The following is a 20,824-nucleotide window of genomic DNA, read 5'->3' on the forward strand; positions in this document are numbered from 1 at the left end:
CTTAAGAACCTTAAGATTTTTCCTACATAAGGTGTTTCAATATTGCTTAATATTTACTAATAAAGGGCTTGTATGCATGTTAGTAATGTGTTACCAAATTAGGATTACAAAATGTACATTTTTGTTGCTTCTCTGTGGCCACTAACACACACACACACACTGAGAGCAGCTCTGCGAAAACCTGATTAAATATTGAAAATGTTAACGCGACATGCAGATAAATGTGTTCTGAGTGCCACGCTGGGCACAGCTGAGCCCCAGCGCCGAAAAATCAATAGAGCCCAGGCTGCCCGTGGCCTCGGAGGAAGAGTGGGAATAGGTCACAGCGGCGGCCTGCTTCCCCCTTCACCCCCACCTCCACCTCCCAACCTCCCACCTCCACCTCCCCACCCCTCACTGTGTATCTCCGTGACATGCACACACACTCCTCTCAGGCATGGCTGAGTAATTGGATGTAAAGAATCTACTGGAGCAATGAGTCAAAAAAAGAAAAGAAGGATAAATAAATGATGTAAAGTGATTTCTGATTTAAATGCATGCACTGTAAAATAAAAACAAATAAATAAATATAACAGTTTGAGGTATCATTTCGAACATGTGCACATTGACACAACTACACTTTGAAGCCAATCAGATAATAAGCCAGATCTGCACCGTAGAGTGTGACTGCTACCAATGGGTGTGTGCCGACTGGGTGCCCTGGCCTCTGATTGGCTCATAGCAAAAAAAAAAGGGTGGGTGGGTGGAAGTGGGGGCTGGTCTAACCTGATAGGTTGCCGTGGCATCAGTGCTGGTGTCAGTCCCCAGGCTGGCCAGCTTCTCCTTCATGTGCAGATGCGAGCGTTGACGCACGCAGAAGAAAGTGGCCGACACTGCCAGCGCCACCAGGATGAAGAGCATGCAGAGGACGGAGAGCAGCAGGAACTGGCCCGACTCCACCCTGGTCTCCTTCACGACGGGGATCTGGGTCAGGCTGCCCCTCTGGAGGACACACACACATAAACACACACACAGAGAGAAAGAGAGAGAGAGAGTGAGAACACACTGTCACGGGCAGTAAAGGATGACACCCCGTCTCTCTCCTGATTGATGAAGTCATTTTTGATTTACAGCAACTGCAATATCAAGTCTGCAGTGCATCAGTTTTCACCTGAAAGCTTGACTTCCCAGTTTTAAAAAAAAAAACACAGAAAAAAATGAGGATTCAGTCAGTGGTGCTGCAAGCAAGTGCTTTCTCACCTTCCTCCACTTCCTCCCCTCCACCCACCACCTCCACTAGTCTGACCAGCCCCACTCATTAGCCGGCTCGAACACTGGCCTTATAATGTGCATTCAGACTCAGTCACCCCCTATTACCGAGCCCCTGTCCAGTGCTTTCTCCACGCTGCTCCCCACTATAGATATTTACAACCCCCATTTAGTGCTGGCATGGGGGCGAGCTGGCACTGTGCAGCTACAGGAGGTTGAGATACTAAAAGCTTGTGCTTAATTAGCTCCTCTGGTCCCGAGTTTGCCTGGATTAGGCCTCGGCCCAATTCGCAGAGCCATAATGGCTACTGGGGACTGGAGAGGGACACACAAGTATAGGCCCAGACTGGACCTTCATACATCACCCACTGGTTTGAAGAGAAAGGCCTTTTGAAATATTCTCACACACATTGTATGTTCATTCACAGAGGAAGGTATATAGTGTTGGCCTCACTGCATTATGGTGGTTCTAATGTGCTGTAAGATGTTTTTTAATGAGTGTAGATTAAAATATGTGTTAATAACTCTATATCAGTAATTATTTGTGATAACATCAGGTCAGATGTTGACCAGAGAAGCAATTAATTTTGGAAAACACGGAAACATTTTGCAAATTTTGTGTGTTATGTGTCATAATATGTATATATTAAACCTCTGCGATACTGATATTGAATAAAATGATGCTGTTATATATATAAAAGCTACCAGAAACACTGCATAGCTACTGTTAAAGATGTACTTAAATGATTGATGAAGACAGTTTGTATTAAACTCTTTGACCAGCACATTTAACTCAAAATAAACTAATATAGTAATAATTAATGCTTTATATGACAGGAAAAAGAGGCAATTCCTCCATAGTTTTTATCTAATTTTCTACCAGCTCCATAGATGCCAGTGGCTATAGCTCATCTACAATAGGGCAATATCAATAACAGAGCACAAATAAATATATCAGGAGACTCCTAATTGTCTGCTTGCAAATATTGAAAGGTTGATGGGTGGATGTGAATTAAATCTACGACTCGGAGAGAGAAGAAAAAAAAAAAATGGTGGAGCTCTGACATTTAGCCTGAGGTGTTTAATGGTGTGGCTGAAAGATGCCTACGTCTTGTTAAAGCATCTCCAAAACAACACACTTTCGACCTCAGACCATGCAACAGTGTTGTTTGACCTTGTGCTTCATAATTGCCCCATGTTTTTCAGAAGGTGGCGCCGATGATGCCCACGTCTGCTCAATTAGTGCGTGGGTGGGGGTGGGTGGGGGGGGACGGGGTGTGTGGGGCGATGACAGTTGTTGTTGATTGTAATTGCCGAGGCTCGAGGATGTCGTTTCAATCAAGCATTAAGAGGTTAGACAACAACTGAGAGCTCTGAAGAGGCTCGTGTACGAGGAACAGAGGGGAGAGATGGCCTCGATCCAGTGATTTCGCCCATGTGCACTTCAGCCATCCCATGAATACACAGCAATCACATTTAGGAATGAATGCGACGCAGGACTCGTCTAACCTTAACTCACAATATAGATGTAAAAAAGAGCCTCTTTTCACATAGTATTTCAACACCTTTTTAACGTCAGTGAGGCAGAGTGTGTGTCCTCGATGCAGTGGCCCCTATAGACCTATTAATTCAAGCCTGCTTTAACATATTTCACAGCACTGAGGACAAATCCAACATTCTCGTTTTTTCCACACACACAAAAAAAAGAAGAAATCAAAAGGAAAGGTGTGTTAATCAAACCTAATTAAATACGTGGCCTCTCTAGAATCCGTGCATCCTCTTGAAGAAAAAAAATACATAAATACATATTCAGGTAAACAACTTGAATTAAAAGCACTTCCACTGTGGAAGCAGAGAGGATTTTAAACGTAGTGCAGGCATAAAAGGAGGATTTGAAGGACGAGAGCATGTGTGGATATAAAAGCCAGAGGACAAACACAACGAGGGAGAAAATGGAAGAAGATGTGAAGGATTACATTCATGGCCATACACACTTCTGCACATCATTTATTATTTACATATTTATTCTCAATAGTTCTTCTATTTTTCTTTTCTTAAAAGGAAGCAGTAATTCAAAAACTATTTGATCTAAATTAAAGCAAACTGGAGAATTTTCCCCTCCTCCCATAAATAAAACTTACAACAAATAATGTTTGATTTAAAACCTTTTTTTCGGTACAGTTTCCCAATCAAATCGCTCCCTCAAACTCCACCAAATGCATTTTTCATTCATCTCTATATTGCTATGTTGTGCTTTGTGTGTAAGATCCATACACCAGTGAAGATTTTAATCTCTGCCTCTGACAGATTCCCCCCTCCTCCCCTCCTCCTTCTACCTCTCTCTCTTCTATTCATATTGGCTCAGACTGGTGAATTAGCCAATCTGAGGGGGGAGAGACAAGGGGCAGATGGATATCGGGTGCTCTGGATTATTCAAATGATTGAGAGGAAAGGTCAGGCAGAGAGGTGTTGTTGGGGCGGCTGGCCATCCATTCACTCACATCACAATACCTTTTTTTTTTTTTTTTTTTTTTTTTAAGAAATACAAGAGGAAAGTCCTCTTCAAACCCACAACCAAACCCCAAAACACCCACACATCGAGGTTTAAAAAAACAGGGTCACAGCTCCAAATTGTGGAACTGAAAGGCTTTAAAATAAAATTCAACCACATTTTAAATCTGTTCCCGCAAAAAAAGAGATGCAAATAATGCATTCCCTGTGTTTTACGAATAAGAAACACTGATCTCATCCCTCAAATGTATATAAGGCTATAAAGAAGTCTTATTTTCAGACAGAATTTAAAAAAAAACAATTAATTTGAAACACAAACATTTAACAAAAAACAAATACAACTGACTCCTGTGAGAAATAAATGGATAAAGAAGAATATAGTATTTCATAATTCCATAAGGGCATATATGTGTGTTTTGCACCTTTGTGCGTGATTAAAATAGTCTAAATTGTGCAAACACAGAGCGGATTTATGAGTTGTGTGGCGGACAAACAGCAGGTGAAGGAGATGAACCGTGCACACAAACTTTGTCCTCTGCAGCCAGATGTGCGCACAGAAGCGCGCGTGCCATCCACATCCACTCTATTATACACATTCTACCATTCTGTCCTTTACATGATCAATATCTGCAGGAGGGTTTTCACATTTTATCCCATCAAAAAAAAAGATTCTCCAAAAAAAAAAAAACAGATAACCTGCAGCACGTGAAAATGCATGTTTCACTCAGCCTTCACCGGGGATTGTGCTGTGAAGTTTTTAAGGGCGATTAAATGATTTTTTTTTTTTTTTTTACTTGCACAGTGAACACAGCACCAAACAGGACGCACACAACGAACACAAGCGCGGAGATAATTACCCAGATCCATGTTGAGGCGCAGAGGAGCGCACATTGCGCAGCAAACGGCGGATTGCGCTACTGCTGCTGCTGCCTCCTCTTCTTGTATTCCAGAGAGCATGTCGGTGTAAGCACTGACGCCCGAGACGCGCAGCAGCTCCAAGACGCGTCTGTGCCGTGAGTCCTGACCGCCCACTCACACACACTCACTCTCACACACTCACTCATGAGTCCGCTTCTCTCCAAAAAAAAAAGAAAAGAAAAGTTCCCCCGTGTGCGAGGCTCCTGCGTGCGCTGCGCGTCTCCTCTGCGCCAACAAAAGAGCGCGGCTTCAGCTACGAAGATGAAGAAGAAGAAAAAGAGAGGGAGAAGAGAGGGGAGGAAAAAAATAAAAAAATAAAAGAGCGAGTCGAAGAGACTAAGAAAAGGGGAGAAGAATGTGGGATATGCCCGCCTGATTTTCCGAGCTTCGGAAGAATGTGCAGAAGCCCCACTACTGAGTCCTTTCAGCGCCTCTGTGCCAATGAAAAGAGATGGGGAGGTGGTAGTGCTGGGGTTGAGGTTTTTTTTTTTTTTTCTCTCTCTTCCCTCGATCGTTTAGTTAAGGCTGAGCCCCTCCTTATATTCAGCAGCTCAGGAGTCCCCCCGTCCATTGCACATGTCATATCCACTGGTTGCTATAGCGATGCCTCCACATGTTGTCGACAGTGAATGTTCAAGGAGCGATGCCTGGCTAATAGGCTTGCGGGCTGAGGGGCTGATATGAATGGGCATAGGGCTAGTCACTCATTTGTTGAGCTACTAGGGGTCTCTGTGTTTGGTGTGTGAATTGCTGTTTTCTCAGGCTCTCCTTTTCCTCTGCTCCCTCTCCCAGGGTTTTCAGTTATGTGAGCAGAATAAGGGAGATGGGGGCAGTCTATTCTTCAAAGTAGGCTTCTATATTCAAAGCTGAAGTGAGCGCTATAACAAGAGACTAGTATAGTAGCTGTAAAGTATATGAATGCTGCATGGGTGCAGTCTGCAAAATGCTCAGTAAATTGTGCATAATTGGATGCTCTCTTTTCTCCGGTGTGTGTGTGTGTGTGTGTCCCCACACACAAAGATCTGCCAGGAATAAAGGGGAAATTGCAAGTTTAACAATTTTATAGGTATAACTCACTAAAATGCTCTCCTAATTAGCAATCAGTCTGAAAAAAAAATGATCCAATGGAGAGCAACAGCTGCAGTTAGCAGGGAGAGAGGGGGATTATGGAGAGCACAGGGTGAGAAAAGGAGAAAGAAAAAAGAAAAGGGGCGGTGAAGAGATGAGAACGGGGGTCCTGTCAAATGCAGATGACGAGTCCTGTGGAGGAGGGGGGGCTGTGTGGACGAGGGGAGGGGGGGGGGGGGCTCTCCAGTTTATTTTTTCCATTCAGAGAGCACACACACACACACACCCTCCCTCCTCTCCTCCATTGTCCTTCTGTGTGACAGCTGGAGTTGGCAATGTGAAGGGGAGAACAAAAACCAGCTCGCTGTCCAGCCTGGGGTCTGCGGCCGCGTCGGACGCCGCCACACCCCACACCCTCAATATGATGGGGGGGAAAAAAAAAGAAAAAGCAGATCCAACCATGCAGGCGGCCCACGGGGGACGAAACCTGCAGCAGAACATGCTCAAACTGACTCAACAATTAAAGAAGAGAAGGGAAAAAAAACAACAACAACACAATGCTGCTGCAGCACCGACGCTGTCGCTGCATTTTTGCACCAAATTTTTGTTTCCTCCAAAACAAGACTTTGATCCTTCCTTATTCGTCTCTCTGCTGCCCTCAGGAGTGACACTTCTCAGGTCATGCTTTCTGCACACTTGCACACTCATTTATCAGGAATTATTCAGAATACAAATTCTGTTTCTTTTTTCGCCTACCAGAGGGCACGAAAATGTTCCAGCCACCCATCACTCGAGAGGCAATTTTTTTCTTCTCCCCCCCCCTTTTTTTTTTTTTTTATCTTGCAGCATTTGAATACAAGAAAGAAACCAGCTGCAGTGAGTGAGCGTTGTCGCACTAATGCAGGACGGATGCAGGAGTAATGCAGAGTGGGAGACTTTTATCACGACTGCCACCGAGTGGTTTTTATTACCAGAAGAAAGAAATAGCGGGCCCTGAAGTTAATCCCCAGAAAATCAGGCCTTACATTAAGTCAACCATACGATCATACAGTATCTACAATGTTCTCTAAAGAGCTGGAGGCGAGTACTGTTCTCCCTTTTATTCCAGAACCAACCAGTCGAAAAAAAGAAGCCTCTTCAATCCCAGGTTTAAACATGTTTGTGACCTGTGGGAATGTGTTTAATCTGCATTCACTCCCGGGGTCAAATGGCTTGTTTGGCTCCAGTCGCCATCAATGGGGAAGCAAGGACCTTAGTGGACACTACACTCTTAGAAATAAGGGTTCCAAAAGGGTTCTTCTACAAGGGCTGAGGTTCTACCTGGAACCATTTGCTTCTGAAAAACTTTTTTTCAAGGGTTCTTGGTAACACTAATGGTTCCAATAAGAACCATTTTGATCCAGAGAACCCTTTAAAACCCCTTTCCTGGATAGGGTCTTAAAGTGGTTCTTGGTGGAACCCTCCAAAAGGGTTCCAGGTGGAACTTTTATAAAAAAGGTTCGGTAACGCTTTCTTTTACAGTCCCCTAATTACCAGGTATTTACCTGGTAAATTCATGGTAACACCAAAGTGTTACTAGGTAATTACCAATGGTAATAAGAAAGTAAATACAGTGAAACTGTTGCCAAAATACTGGGCATTTACCTGGTAACTATATAGTTAATTATAGCGTGTTATTACTGCTGTTAATAAGAAGGTATGTACAGCTAAACTATGGCAAAACTATGGTAAATGTAAGTGTATTATTGGGTTATAAACTGGTAATAAGCAGGTACCTACACTCCCCTAATTACTAGCTATTTACCCAAGGGGTAATCTAACAAACCTAACCCTAAAAATGTGTGTAATTACATGGAACAAGCTTGGCTTTCTTTTACAGTACAGTTTTACTTTACTTACCGAGTACATTACCGTGCATTACCCAGTATTTTGGCAACGGTTTCACTGTATTTACTTATCTTATTACCCTTGGTAATTACCTAGCAACACTTTAGTGTTACCATGAATTTACCAGCTAAATACCAGGTAATTAGGGGACTGTAAAAGAAAGCGTTACCAAAGGTTCTACCTGGAGCCAAAAAGGGTTCTCCTATGAGGACAAGCTGAAGAACCTCATACTACTTAGCACTTTTATTTCTAAGAGAATATGATTAATTTTGAAATCGATTAATCTGTTGATTATTTTCTAGATGAATCTGTGAATCGTGTGGTCCATAAGACGTCCGAAAACGTTGATCAGTGTTTTTCAAACCTGGAAACGACGATGTTCTCCAATGTCTTGTTTTGTCCTCAAACCAAAACGATTCAGTTTTAATGATTTCCTTCTCATGTGGAGCAAAAAAAAAAAGAAAATATTCACATTTAAGAAGCGAAAACAATCAGAAATCTTGTTTGAATCATGAAAAAAGCTTCAAACCGATTATCGACAAATTCTGTCTTCCTATCCAGCACAATGCTAAGATACAAAACAGGAACTATGGTCTACTGCTATTGTCTTGTTGTTCTTTTTGACTCCTGCGCATTTGTGACGTCACAATTCAAAATAGTGGCTTCAAGTTCAAAAAAATCCTGGGTATACTTTCTATTTTTAGTGTGAAAAAGGCTTCAGATGAAACATGAAACACCTTCTAAATCCATACTCATCCCCACACCAGTGCTCCACCTGAACCCTGAACACACATCAAACGCCGTCCCTCCTCCCGCTCTCTGAAGTGACGTCTGACTCTGACATCTGTTGTTTTTCCTTGCGCTTGAACTCTGCGTAAATGGACACATTTATTTTCACACTTTTTTTCCCCCAGTCACTACTACGCACACGGCACAGCACAGCACAGCACAGTTACGATTTTCACAACCCATGTCACATCCTCCAGTGAGGCCCGGCGCTAATGGATATCACACCAGGGAGGTTTGACGTGCATCGATTCACTTTCACTAAAACAAAAAACAAAAAAAAACAGGAACAGTCTGAAGTCACTCTCATGGTCACTGGTGATGCTCGTATAGATGCTGTCACGGCCTTGTGTGTGTGTGCGTGTGTTCCTACGGTAACTGCTTGCTCGGGATAACACATGTTTTTTCGCCATGAGTCTTATCTGTCGTCGATTCCTGCACCGATGTTCCTGCTCTCCGGTGTTTGCCTCCATGACACATTTCACATTTCTAATAAAGGGGGGGAGATTGAAGTGTGTGTTTAAACAGCGCGAGGAGGAGATATTGGGCACTTTCGCTTGTGTCGCTGGGATGAGGAATGTTAAACAAATGTCAGGATCAAGCGTATAGCACCTGAGACGGCAGCGCAAAGACATACGTCGAAGGAACAGGGACGGAGACACAATATCTGGTTTAGGTATTTGCTTACACGTGTGTGCAGTTTTGAATACACACGGCACGGGTGTAGAGCTGAAACAATTCATCGATTATTCACCGATTAGTAAATGAATCGTCAACTATTTTGATAATTTGTTTAAAACAAGATTTCTGATCGTTTCAGCTTCTTAAATGTGAATATATTCTTCGTTTCTTTGCTCCACATAAAGAAATCATTAAAACTGAATAATTTTTCTTTGTTGACCCCTCGAGCCTACATAGTTCTCCGTCGTAGTGCCGGATACGCACTGCAATTTTCCACCCGATCAGTAGGGGTCGCTATGCAAGGTTGTTGTGCTTCTTGCTACAGTGAGCAATGGCGTCCGAGAGAGAAAGACTGTTGTTGTTGTTGCTACAGCTGAATAACATTGACACAGTGGCCATTTCTCACCTGAAATAAATATTTTCTGTATCCCGGAACGCGGTTTTAAGATCCTTTGAGGCGAGAAATTGGCCATTTAGAGTCTAAACATGTGTTTTGTGTATTAAGACGTATTTACAGTTTGGCAGCGACGTTGTCGGCGGTGATTAGCTCCGCCTCTGTGGACGCTCGGTGCGCACAGTGGCCGGGACAGAGCAGTGTTGTATCGGCCTGTCCTGAGGACCAATCGCAGCCCTTGCCATCTCCGTTGTCCCTTGACGGAGCGACGGACACTTTACGCAGGAGTATACATTGGGCTTAACATAATACAAACACTGTGCAACCTCATGAGGCACAACGCAAATCGAATACGCCTTGTAAAGAGATTCCATCGTGGCTGACAGTCACAAAACAGCTAGCTACGCTAATGCTAATCGCAGCCACGCTAGCTTACCTTTGGAAACAGGTTCGCCAGGTTAGCTGCAAAATAGTAGCGTGCTAATGCTAAATAAATATGTGCTCGCATATTGGTGAATGGACACTCTGACAATCCTGGCGCACCGTCAGACGCGATGCCTGGTGCAGCATGATAAATCAGCGAAAGTGCAGCGTGATAAATAAGCGAAAATAAAAATGACTCCAAAAAAAGGTGAAAATCAAGGATGCACACCAACGGGCCATGCTCAACCCATATTCAAAATCTTGGGGCGATCTGACCAACGGTCAGCGAGATATGCCCGTCACAGACAGACACAACTTGCTTTACGGATAGATTACACTTCCACAACATCTCTGGCTGGACATCTTCACCATGAGTCACAAAGAGTTCCAGAGCAGATAACCTACAGTATTTCAGCAAAACTAGAGGAGGCAAGTTTATCTGTGGAGCACATAGCAATCGCACGATAAAGATAATCAGCGAGCAGCGCTTGCAGCACACTGCGGCACAAGAACAACTGCTGACACGCACACCTGCAGTCTTAACTAATGCCTGACACTAACGCCAAAAATAGTTGGGATTTCTGCTCAGCTCCTTTGAAAATGGGGAGGCGATAAATTATTCATCATAATATCCGAAGCAAGACTGTTGCCGTGCCTCCACTTGGGAAGGTATTGGAGGATTAGCTTCAAAACTGTAATGCAGACAGAAAATGTATGCAAAACAAAACAAAACACGGTCGGGTGTTCTTGTTTTTCTTCCTCCTTCTTAATCGGATTCCACCAGATGTTATTATTATGATCATTATTGTTGTTTCCTGTCGAGATATTACAAGATACGCGCGACTAGGAAGAGCCGCTTAATAGTTTTGGTGTATTGTGAGTGAGCGCACTGCAGTTTGAATTTGCCTGCCAGTCGTAAAAAAAAGCTGAACGCTCACACGGAAGATATTGTATCTCGACATTAAAAAAAAAAAATATATATAAAAGGTGACACTTTGCTCTCACCCTTTTAACATCACTTAAGGTGGCGGAACTTGACAGCGAGGTGAACATCTCAAATGCATTGTGTCTCGCTGTGCGTGTGAGAGGTAGCGAGCGAAGAGACACCGTGTTTTCGCGGCGGCGGCGGCTGCTGTTCAAAGACACACACACACACACACACACACACACACACACACACACACACACACACACAAAAAGGTCCCATCTCTTGCGTTTTACTTGGATCATTTGAATTGTTCTGTCTCATGCTCATCACCTGCTCTGAGAGGAACCATTCAAAAGATTTTATATGTGTGTGTATGTGTGTGTGTGTCACAGCCATGTCATTTTTGTATTTTTTCACCCCCCCCCCCCCTCCCCTTCCTCAGATTTGCTTGTTCAAATAAGCCTTGTTCGCATATGAATCCCAGCCCAGGCAGTGCCAGTGCCAAGTAGTTGAAAAGCAGTAAACATCAAGGTAAATTCGATGCCTGTCATCTTGACTATATTTAAAGCAGAGAGGGAAAACCCACACACACACACACACACACACACACACACACGCACATCAATGTGCACTTCAAACTCTGTGGCGTCACAGCCTTTAGAGGAGGAAATCACACCCATGCACGTCTGTAACGTGAAATGTTGTGATCTATATGAAGATGACAACAAATTAAAGCATATTTAAGCAGCACTCTCTTAACCTGCTTTACCCCGCGCGCGCATGCCGCAGTTGTACTTTAATTATGGATTTATCGGCGTTAGATAGTGCTACGAGAGCCGTTCCCTCTATCTGACGCATGTTAATTCAGTTAATTGCCGTTGAAGCTAATCAAACCACGCTGTTGCCGAGGCCTGTGCTCACGTGTAACGCTACATTAAAACACAGATCCTCGATATCAGACGGAAACAGATGAAAGCTTCTCAATTCCAGCTCCTGAAACAACTCAACAAGACATCGGCGCGGTTGATGTAGAAATAAACATCATTGCTCTTTTATTGCGGCACACAGCACACGTCAATCCCTCTCCGAATAAAAACCAGACTAATGTTTTCTCGCGGCCTGTGTGACAGCACGTATACTTATACACTTTAAGTCGGCTGCAACTGTAGGAGCGAACGACAGGAACATATGTTAGAATTGACAAGCACCTGTACAAACACTTCATCAGTCACCTCAGCAGCCTCGTGTGTGCATTTAGCTGCAATCACGCTCTTCTTTTTTTTTTTTTTTTTTACAGGAGAGAGGGCTTTCGTGAAAACGTACTGAACATTCACTTTAATCAGACTTTTTAAGTCGTTTCTGTCAATAACGAGCAATCAAGCTCCACTTCCTAAAGATAGGGAATATTGCACATGGTGAAAAAGCAACGTTATTGTAATGCAATGTATTTTTTTTTTTTTCTGAGAGGAAGTAAATTTTTCCTGAACATTTGTGCTGCAAATAAAAGACTATAAGACACATTGATCTTGCAGACTTGGCTGCAGTAGACACAAGAGGGCATTGGCCATCATATGCTCCCGAAATTCAACATTTTAACGAACGTATCGCAGGTGCAATCGCATTTCGTATTACTGCAATCGCGCGTTTTAACCACACACTGCAAACGTGTGGTTATTACGGTAAATTTCACGCGCGCTGTCAGAGGAAGCCGCCGAATCAGCGTCTTATAGAGGATAGAGTTGGGAAACCGCCCAGTTTTTTTGGCCTGATTTTAACTTTTTGTTTTTCTTCATCTTAATTGTTAATACATTATTTTATAATGCAGTAAATTGTAAATATCTGCCAGATTATTAACAGATACACGTTAGTCTGGAAGAATGGGCTAAAGCACAGGACATTGTCTGGCCCTTTTGTGGTTAAAGGTGCCATATGTAAGAATGTGGCCAAAAACGGTTACTACATTCAAATTCAAAATACTGAGGAAGTTTCGTTTTCTGACGTAACTGTGCAACCCGTGGTTGCTCGGCAGCTGAGACTCTACTGACTGCAGTGATTGGTAGATGGCGGTAGGTGGCGCCACATGCCAAAACATGATTTCAAAACATGATTTCAAAACATAAACATGATTTACAGTTTGCAAAAGATTTTTTTTAATGCAAATATTTTGGGTGAACTGTTGTTGTTGGTGAGTTCAGTTTGTTATATGAACATTATTCCTGAGTCTCTGTGACATATTAGAAGGATTTTATGGCCAGTTGCTTTAGATTTATTACATAATGCACCTTTAAAATAAACAAAAACACTTAGCGGGTTAGGTGTGAAAGGGTTAATGTTATTAGATTCTATAGCTTTAATGTTAGACACATTGATTACCTACAGAGAGTTGGTTTATTGCTACTGATTTCCTGAATCATTTCAATACACAATGTCCTGATTTGATTTGACAATGTTTTGATATTTAGATCATATTTAACTTTCCGTACCAATTTGGCTCGATGATGAAAGCGATTTCCGTAGAACTTTAATGCTGCAATTTGTACGCAATTCTGACATTGATACATGATTATAAGAGACACCAGAGCATCTTAAAAGTGGTCGACGTATTTCTTGTTCTACATCAGATAGATAGATGCTAAATGTGCACACACGCATGACTGAGATTTGTTTATCAAGGCAGAAAGTACAGGATCTTTCAAAGGAATCAGAAAATCTATTTATTTGTACCCACTCTAAAAAGGAAAACTTTTTTTTTTTTTCCCAGAGACAGATGCATCGCGTCCAAGGAGTCGTAAAGGTCTCTAAAACTCAAATGATTTGACTCAACAGTCCTCTCCTACCTGCAGCTGTGTTGACATTAGCAATATGTCTGACAAGGGTGAGGTTCACATTTTCGAAAATGTCAGCCAGAATTAGTCAAACCAAGTTCAAAAGCTGCACTTGACTTTAAAAAAATTAAAAGGAAAGTCAACTCCGTCTCGGTGAAGATGAGTCTTGAGAAAGTGCAAGTAACGCTCGCTGATTTGCATTAATCACAGTCCTTATTTAAGATGTAGCTTATATATATATATATAACGACAGTTTTTGATGAAGGATATTAAAGGTGAGATATTAGGAGCAAAGGTCTGAATTTGCTCAAATACAACCAGATCCTAAAAGGTAATTGAAGGTAATGCTTCATTCTATTGTGTTAAGAGATAAAAGAACCGCCACTAAATATCTAATCCAAAACAGTGAGGAAAACACCAAGGTTTTAATTGTTTTGTTTGAATAGAAGCCACACTACTTTTAGACTATTATGTTCACGGCAGGCTTTTTATCTTGGGGAGAGATAAAACTGCAATTAATTTTGAAAGAGGGGGGAAAAGAGTGAGACAATACATCAAGTCACACATGAGTGGTGGCAGGCAGGGATATGTGGGCTGCCGCCGAATAACAGAGGTAGTCAAAGGTAGCATTCATAATTGAAACCCCCAGTCACAAGAGACTTAGTGGGCTGGGAGACTGTGATACTGAAGCTGACAGTGGGGGAACAAAGAGTGGTGTTCAGAGGAGAGCACAGTGTGACTTCATAGGTTCAACAGGATGTGTCCTCCTCATACCTGGGTCCTCAAAAGCATCTGAAAGCCTCTGAAACACCGAATTCGGCACAAAACCGCCACGGTGCAGTATTTAGTAGTGCAAAGCGTTAAAATACAAGTGCACAAAAGTTATTCCTACGCCCTCGAAAAGTCAAGATAGAAGGACAATAATCCAAGTACATGATGTTGCTCTTTATCTGGTACAAATGGTACTCGGGGCAAAAAGTCGACTTGGACATAGAGAAAAAATAAGTAGGAGTTGTGCTGCTGTGACCCTGAGACAAATACTGTCCCATACCTGCTTAAGTGCATCAAAGCTACAAGGGGAAATATACGTCTTTATGTCTTTAACACGTGTGTTTTCCCACAACAATCAGTGTGCAGCCCTTTCTTGTTTCATTTGGCAAGATTTAAGGCATGATTGTTCTCTATATCAAACTCCATCATGCAGTATTTGCAGGTTATACAGTCCATAGGTGGGGGTTTAGTATGTGTTCTGACAAGCTATGTCAAGAATTTCCCAAAATATAACCCCGTTTTAAACGGGTTCCGATCAATGATGTGTTGCATGATGCCCGCATACCTGATCCTTCAGCTACTTCAGGTATAAGGTCGTACACATCTACATATGACAGGTATCAGTCTGCAGCCTTTTATGCTACCATACTATAGCTATAAAATGTAAATATTAAGATCGAACCGCGTTGAGCCACGTCAAAAAGATTGTTTTCTTTCACGATTCAGATTCGGGAGAAACTTCCACTCGCAGTGAAAAGAACCCCCTTGTTCCAGATGGTCACTCCACTTGCATTCCCCCTGAAGTGAGCACTTGCACTTCAAAGAAATCAAATTTGGCCTGTTCTCAGACGCTGTTAAACTGCCGCACAATATGATGCCTTCAATCCTTATTTGTTTAACGGCGACGATGTCAGGAAGTGTTTACAAGTATTTGGGAAACCAATGGCCAGGCCCTCGGTTGCATCGGAGAGTATTGATGGTAGTTTAGCGAACACATAGCATTCAACACTTTTTTTATGGTCACATTTTCCGCTTTTTTATTACCGGTGTGAAAACACATAATTCAATCATGTTTTGGATTCTACAGGCGCCGTAACACAATTTGTATTTAAATAGCCTACCATTAGAATCCCTCTCAAGACATTAGCGGATTCTTCGAGCTTAGACAAAAATGAAAAACCGTACACATTTCTGTTTTGGAAAATCGACTCGATTGGACAATCAGCGCCATGTGTCGCCCGGCCGGCACCGACGGCGCCTGGCGGACCCGCGGCATATTGAGACCGCCTGCCCGCGCACACGCCCCACTGATCAGCCACAGCTTGCGTAAGTGAAGATATAGATGTAGCACCACAGGAGGCAGTGCGTGATAGGCGAAGGGTCGTATCCCCCCCCCCCCTCCCCATTATCACCATGACAACGCTGGTCCAGCGTGCGCCCATGGGGAGAGGCGTGTGTGCCTGCGTAACCCTGGGGGTTACTGAGAGGGTAACTTGGCACAGACGCCAACACTCCATACCTCTTCTCCAGACTCAGACTATAGGGACGAGAAGGAGGGACGGGGGGGGGGGGGGGGGGGGGGGGGCACTGTGGAGTGGCAGGCGGCCAGAAAGGCTAGATCTGTTCCATGGCAATCTCACTTGACAGACACTGGCTGTGTCTGGACTGGAGGCGAGCACTCTCTGATTTCTCTCTTTAATTACTGCTAATCGGAGGAGCTGCAGCCCCTGCTAATGAAGCCACACCAATCAGGCGGGAGGGGGATAGAGAGAGTGAGAGAGAGAGAGAGAGAGTGTGTCAGGGGCTCTGCAAAAAGCAAAAAAATCCTCTGCAGAAACGACGCTGACACTCAACCAAACCGCGGCACTGTGGCCCCCACACATGCCTCACATGTCTGTCTACCTCACAGCTTCCAGCAGGTCCGTAAGTGTCGTCCAACAACAACAACAAAAAAAAACAACCCCTCTGTGAATCCCACGATGATCCATCCCCACTTCTACTCCTCACTTCACACCACAACCTCTGATCACAATACAAAAGTATGGCTGATCGGAAATTCTGAAGGCAGAATGGATTACGATTTATGTCAAGATTTGTGATGGCTCTGTAACGTAATAATGCTTTGACAGCTCATTATTGTAAATGCATATAATCAATCTAGCCTGCTTTCACCCACAAACATAATTACACTCTATGGCTTTGTGAGAGGCTGTGATGATGTCTTTTCTTGGCTCCTTCTTCAACGTGAATAATGTAATGAACAGTGACTGACATTTGATTGCACGTGTTTATGTGTTTATGGACCTGGCGTGCCAAAGACAAAAAAATCCTTTTTGCCTTTTGTTGTTTCCAACAATGAGACGTAATAATTAGTTTTGGATGTTGTTTTAGGTATCATAATCGTCATCCTCCTCGGATTTATTAAAGACGCCGTACAGAACTGTTACTGTCCATGTTCTTGAGCTGCGTCGATGCCACTGTGTTGTATTTCTGCAGGTATCCAGCGGCACAACACCGGATATTAAGACGCACGCGTGCAGTTTCCTGCAAACACCGAACATGACAAGCGTGCTCGTGAATGATAATAGGTAACGCTGGCAAACATGACTGCGATATGTAAAGAGAAATTCTGCCATTTACACAGCAGCAGCAGCAGCAGCAGCAGCAGCACTATATCAGTGACTGATCTTTACCACAGATTTTTACTTTGACATGTACATGTACAATGACGGCGTCACATAATATATAAGGTTGACGGATGACGTACATTACTGCAAACACATTAAAGAAATCTCTTCCATTCATGGCTGAGGGGCCTAATTAGTCTTAGGTTATTGATGCTGACAGAATAATGGTTATTAGACTATTAAACTAAATAGCAGGAACAAATATCATGATATCGTATAAGAACATCATGTAGTAAACTATGTTTAATGTACTGTCGATTTCATTTCATTTCATTTTCATGGAAATATTTTACATTACAGTATAGTATGGAAAATCCTTTATAATATGGAGGTAACGTAACAGTGCGGTTAAAAAAAAAAAAGGCAAGATGTTACAGCAACACAATGTTGTTTTCGAGAGAAATATTAAGGCAATTGCTTGGTAATGATAATGACTATCGGCTAACATAACATGAAGATGTTTGTGGATAAAATCCTAATAATTACCATATTTTTAAGTAGAAACAGAGCCTACCTAATGTCCCAAGACATTTCCCGTTTCTACTAAGGAGCTATTAATTTATGATTACTATAAAATAAGATGGTATAACTATAATGTCACAAACCTAGTGCAAAAATTAGGACTATATTGTTAGCGTCCTGTAATGCAAAGTGTTTAAATTGTTAAAGGTGCCATATGTAAGAATGTGGCCAAAAACGCTTACAACATTCAAATTCAAAATACTAATATTTTTATAATAGAAAATTTCACGCGCGATGTCGGAGGAAGCCGGCGAATCAGCGTCTTTGTCGTCAGAGAGGAGAGAGATTTTTTGGCCTGATTTTAACTTTTTGTTTGTCTTCATCTTAATTGTTAATACACTATTTTATAATGCAGTAAATTGTAAATATCTGCCAGATTATTAACAGATACACGTTAGTCTGGAAGAATGGGCTAAAGCACAGGACTTTTTCTGGCCCTTGTATGGTTAAAGGTGCCATATGTAAGAATGTGGCCAAAAACGGTTACTACATTCAAATTCAAAATACTGAGGTCTTTTAGGTTTCGTTTTCTGACGTAACTGGCAACCCGTGGTTGCCCGGCAGCTGAGACTCTACTGACTGCAAATATTGGTAGACGGCGGTAGGTGGCAACACATGGCAAAACATGATTTCAAAACATAAACATGATTTGCAGTCTGCAAAATATTTTTGCTGTACTGTTGTTGTTGGTGAGTTCAGTTTGTTATATGAACATTATTCCTGAGTCTCTGTGACATATTAGGAGAATTTTATGGCCAGTTGCTTTAGATTTATTACATAATGCACCTTTAAAGTGTTCAAATATAACAAATTAAATCAAATCAAACTCCATTCATAAAGCACCCGATGTGTAACCAACAAATGCAATGGATTAAGAAACTAAGCTAAAGCTAAACATGACTGTTAGTGGCAGTCTGTACCACAGACGCTAAATGCTGCCTCTCTAAAGATCTTTGTCCTCACCTGTGGAAACAACTCAAATAAGACCAGCACTTGCAGACGACCTGCGCGATCTAAAGGGAGTCTTACATTAACGGCACGTCCGTCTGTACTCCGGCGCAAGTCTATCGAGAGAGTTAAAACCAATAAAAAGGATTTGTCGACAGACAATCGATGAATATTAAATGCCACGTTTAAAGTTCGGTGAACGACTGCAGCATACTGTCGTAGTGTTGTTCTTTTTTTTTTAATGAAGCCACTGTGCAGCAGAACGGCCGACAGTTTCCCTCCAAACATCATCGCCGCATGCAAACGGAAGACATTCATACGCCCTACCAAGTCAAGGTCATCATATAAAAGGACCGTAACAGCTCATCAAGTAATTTAGCTGACCTTGCCATGCAGAAAGTAACGAGCAGTTACAGCAGGATTCACAATTAGAGTCAATTAAAGTCAATAAAAAAATGATATGGCAGTTGATTGCTGCTAATTTACTGAGAGCGGAGTGGTTTCTGTATTCAGTGCCCACTGAGCGACAATTAATCTACTCCGTCAATCAACTTGCAAACCTAAAATGTGCCCGTTAAAAAGACAGTTATGTTTAATTTAAAGATCAACACGAAACATATGATTATGTTCTCACACGTGTATATTATCCATGCTGTGCCGGCGCCATCATGTAGCTACAGTAAGTATTTAAATCCACATGGAAAAATGACTTTCCCCAGGCAATCTTTTTCCTTTTCGTTCTTTAGACGTTTTCTATGAACGTGGCATCAGTTCAAGAAACGGCTTCATGCACACAAAATGAGCACTTAACGCTTGAACGACACGTTTGCTCAAGCACCTTTTGCATTACCGTAATTATGTGACGGGTTGTGCTATGGGAACGGTTTCTGAATGCTGAGAAGTTGCACGTCAAAGCCAACATGTGGTTATTACGGTAATTTCTTGTGATGTTGAAGGAAGCCGGCGAAATATCGTCTTTGTCGCCAGAGAGGAGAGAGTTGGCAAAAAGCTTGTACATTTTATCTTCAATATGTGTTAAACTGTTCACATTTCAAATTTAACACACAAAAGCTGGTGTTCATGTACAACTACAGTGCTTATTTTGTGTTTTTCTTCATTTTAATTATTTTAATACGGAGCCCCCGGAGTGGCATGAAAAAAAAAAAAATCGAAATCTTTTTTTAAGATCTCGAGATCTCGAGTTTCCCCCAAAAAAATTTTGTTTAAAAAAAAAAAAAAAAAAATCAAATTTTTTATCTTGAGTTTCCAAAAAATTATGATTTTTTTTCAATTTTTTTTCGACTTTGAAACTCGAGATTTCAATTTTTTTTATTATTCGTCTTTTTTTTTCTGATGTCCCTTCAGGGGGCTACGTATTTTAACAAGCAGTAAATATAAAAAAATGGACAATAGCACTTACTCACAGGACATTTTCTGTCCCTTTTATGGTTAAAATAAGCAACAACATCCACACGGACTTTGAGCATGTGCATAAAGCTTGTTATTGCAGGTTGTCTCGCAGGGTTAGGGGTTGGAGAGGTTATCTATACTGAATGTTCCACTGAACTGAAAGGAACAGACTTATTTAGTTGCGCTAAATTTATTACCGTGAGCTACTCGTTAGCCTGCAGCAAAAAGCTCTTCCCTGCTAATGCTAAGGTGCCAGATGTGCTAGGCAAGAAGCCGCATGATAAATGGCAGAAGGTGAGCGCTCTGAGGCCCAGGAACGGGAGCATGCTGCCCCTGCATCCCCGCTGCCAGTCTCTTGGCGTACAGCTTGTCGGGCCAAATGGCAGTCGCATCCCCCCTCAACGCTGACATTTAAAATCTCTGCCATGATTTCCAGCTGTGGACATCGCAGACCCCCGACCGACCCTGAGCCTCCCCCAGGAATCCAGCCCTCAACCTTGCTACGGCTGCTGCCAGACACCAGTCAACACAAGACCATATAACGACAGGGCTTTTGCGTGTGGCATCGTTTGAGATTAACTTCAGGGACGACTTGCAGTAACGTTCATGAGAGTAACTTCATGCATGAGATGCACCTGCATCTTCTTCTTGAACAGTAAAATGGCCTTTTCTACAGAGCCCCAGGCATAAAATACTAATTACGTTGACAGCTGTGTCAGCAAGTGTTTATTTTAGGTTGGGAATGAGTTACAAAGATTTTCTCTAAAACCTGCAAAGAATTGTTACCGAATGTACAAAGACAGAAATGAACATTATG

At 42.3% G+C, this 20,824-nt stretch overlaps 1 protein-coding gene across 1 annotated transcript in view; it reads right to left on the reverse strand.

The window, feature by feature from the left end:
• ptprn2 (protein tyrosine phosphatase receptor type N2) overlaps positions 1-20,824 on the reverse strand; it is a gene marked incomplete at its 3' end in the record, with an annotated part of 141,392 nt that overhangs the window by 22,991 nt on the left and 97,577 nt on the right. The window contains exon 12 of the mRNA XM_083901992.1: positions 766-981. Within this exon, the coding sequence (XP_083758118.1) occupies positions 766-981 (216 nt within the window). The remainder of the gene's footprint in view (positions 1-765; positions 982-20,824) is intronic.

The sequence above is a fragment of the Microchirus variegatus genome, assembly GCF_963457635.1.
Source record: "Microchirus variegatus genome assembly, chromosome: 15".
Lineage (NCBI taxonomy): Eukaryota > Metazoa > Chordata > Actinopteri > Pleuronectiformes > Soleidae > Microchirus > Microchirus variegatus.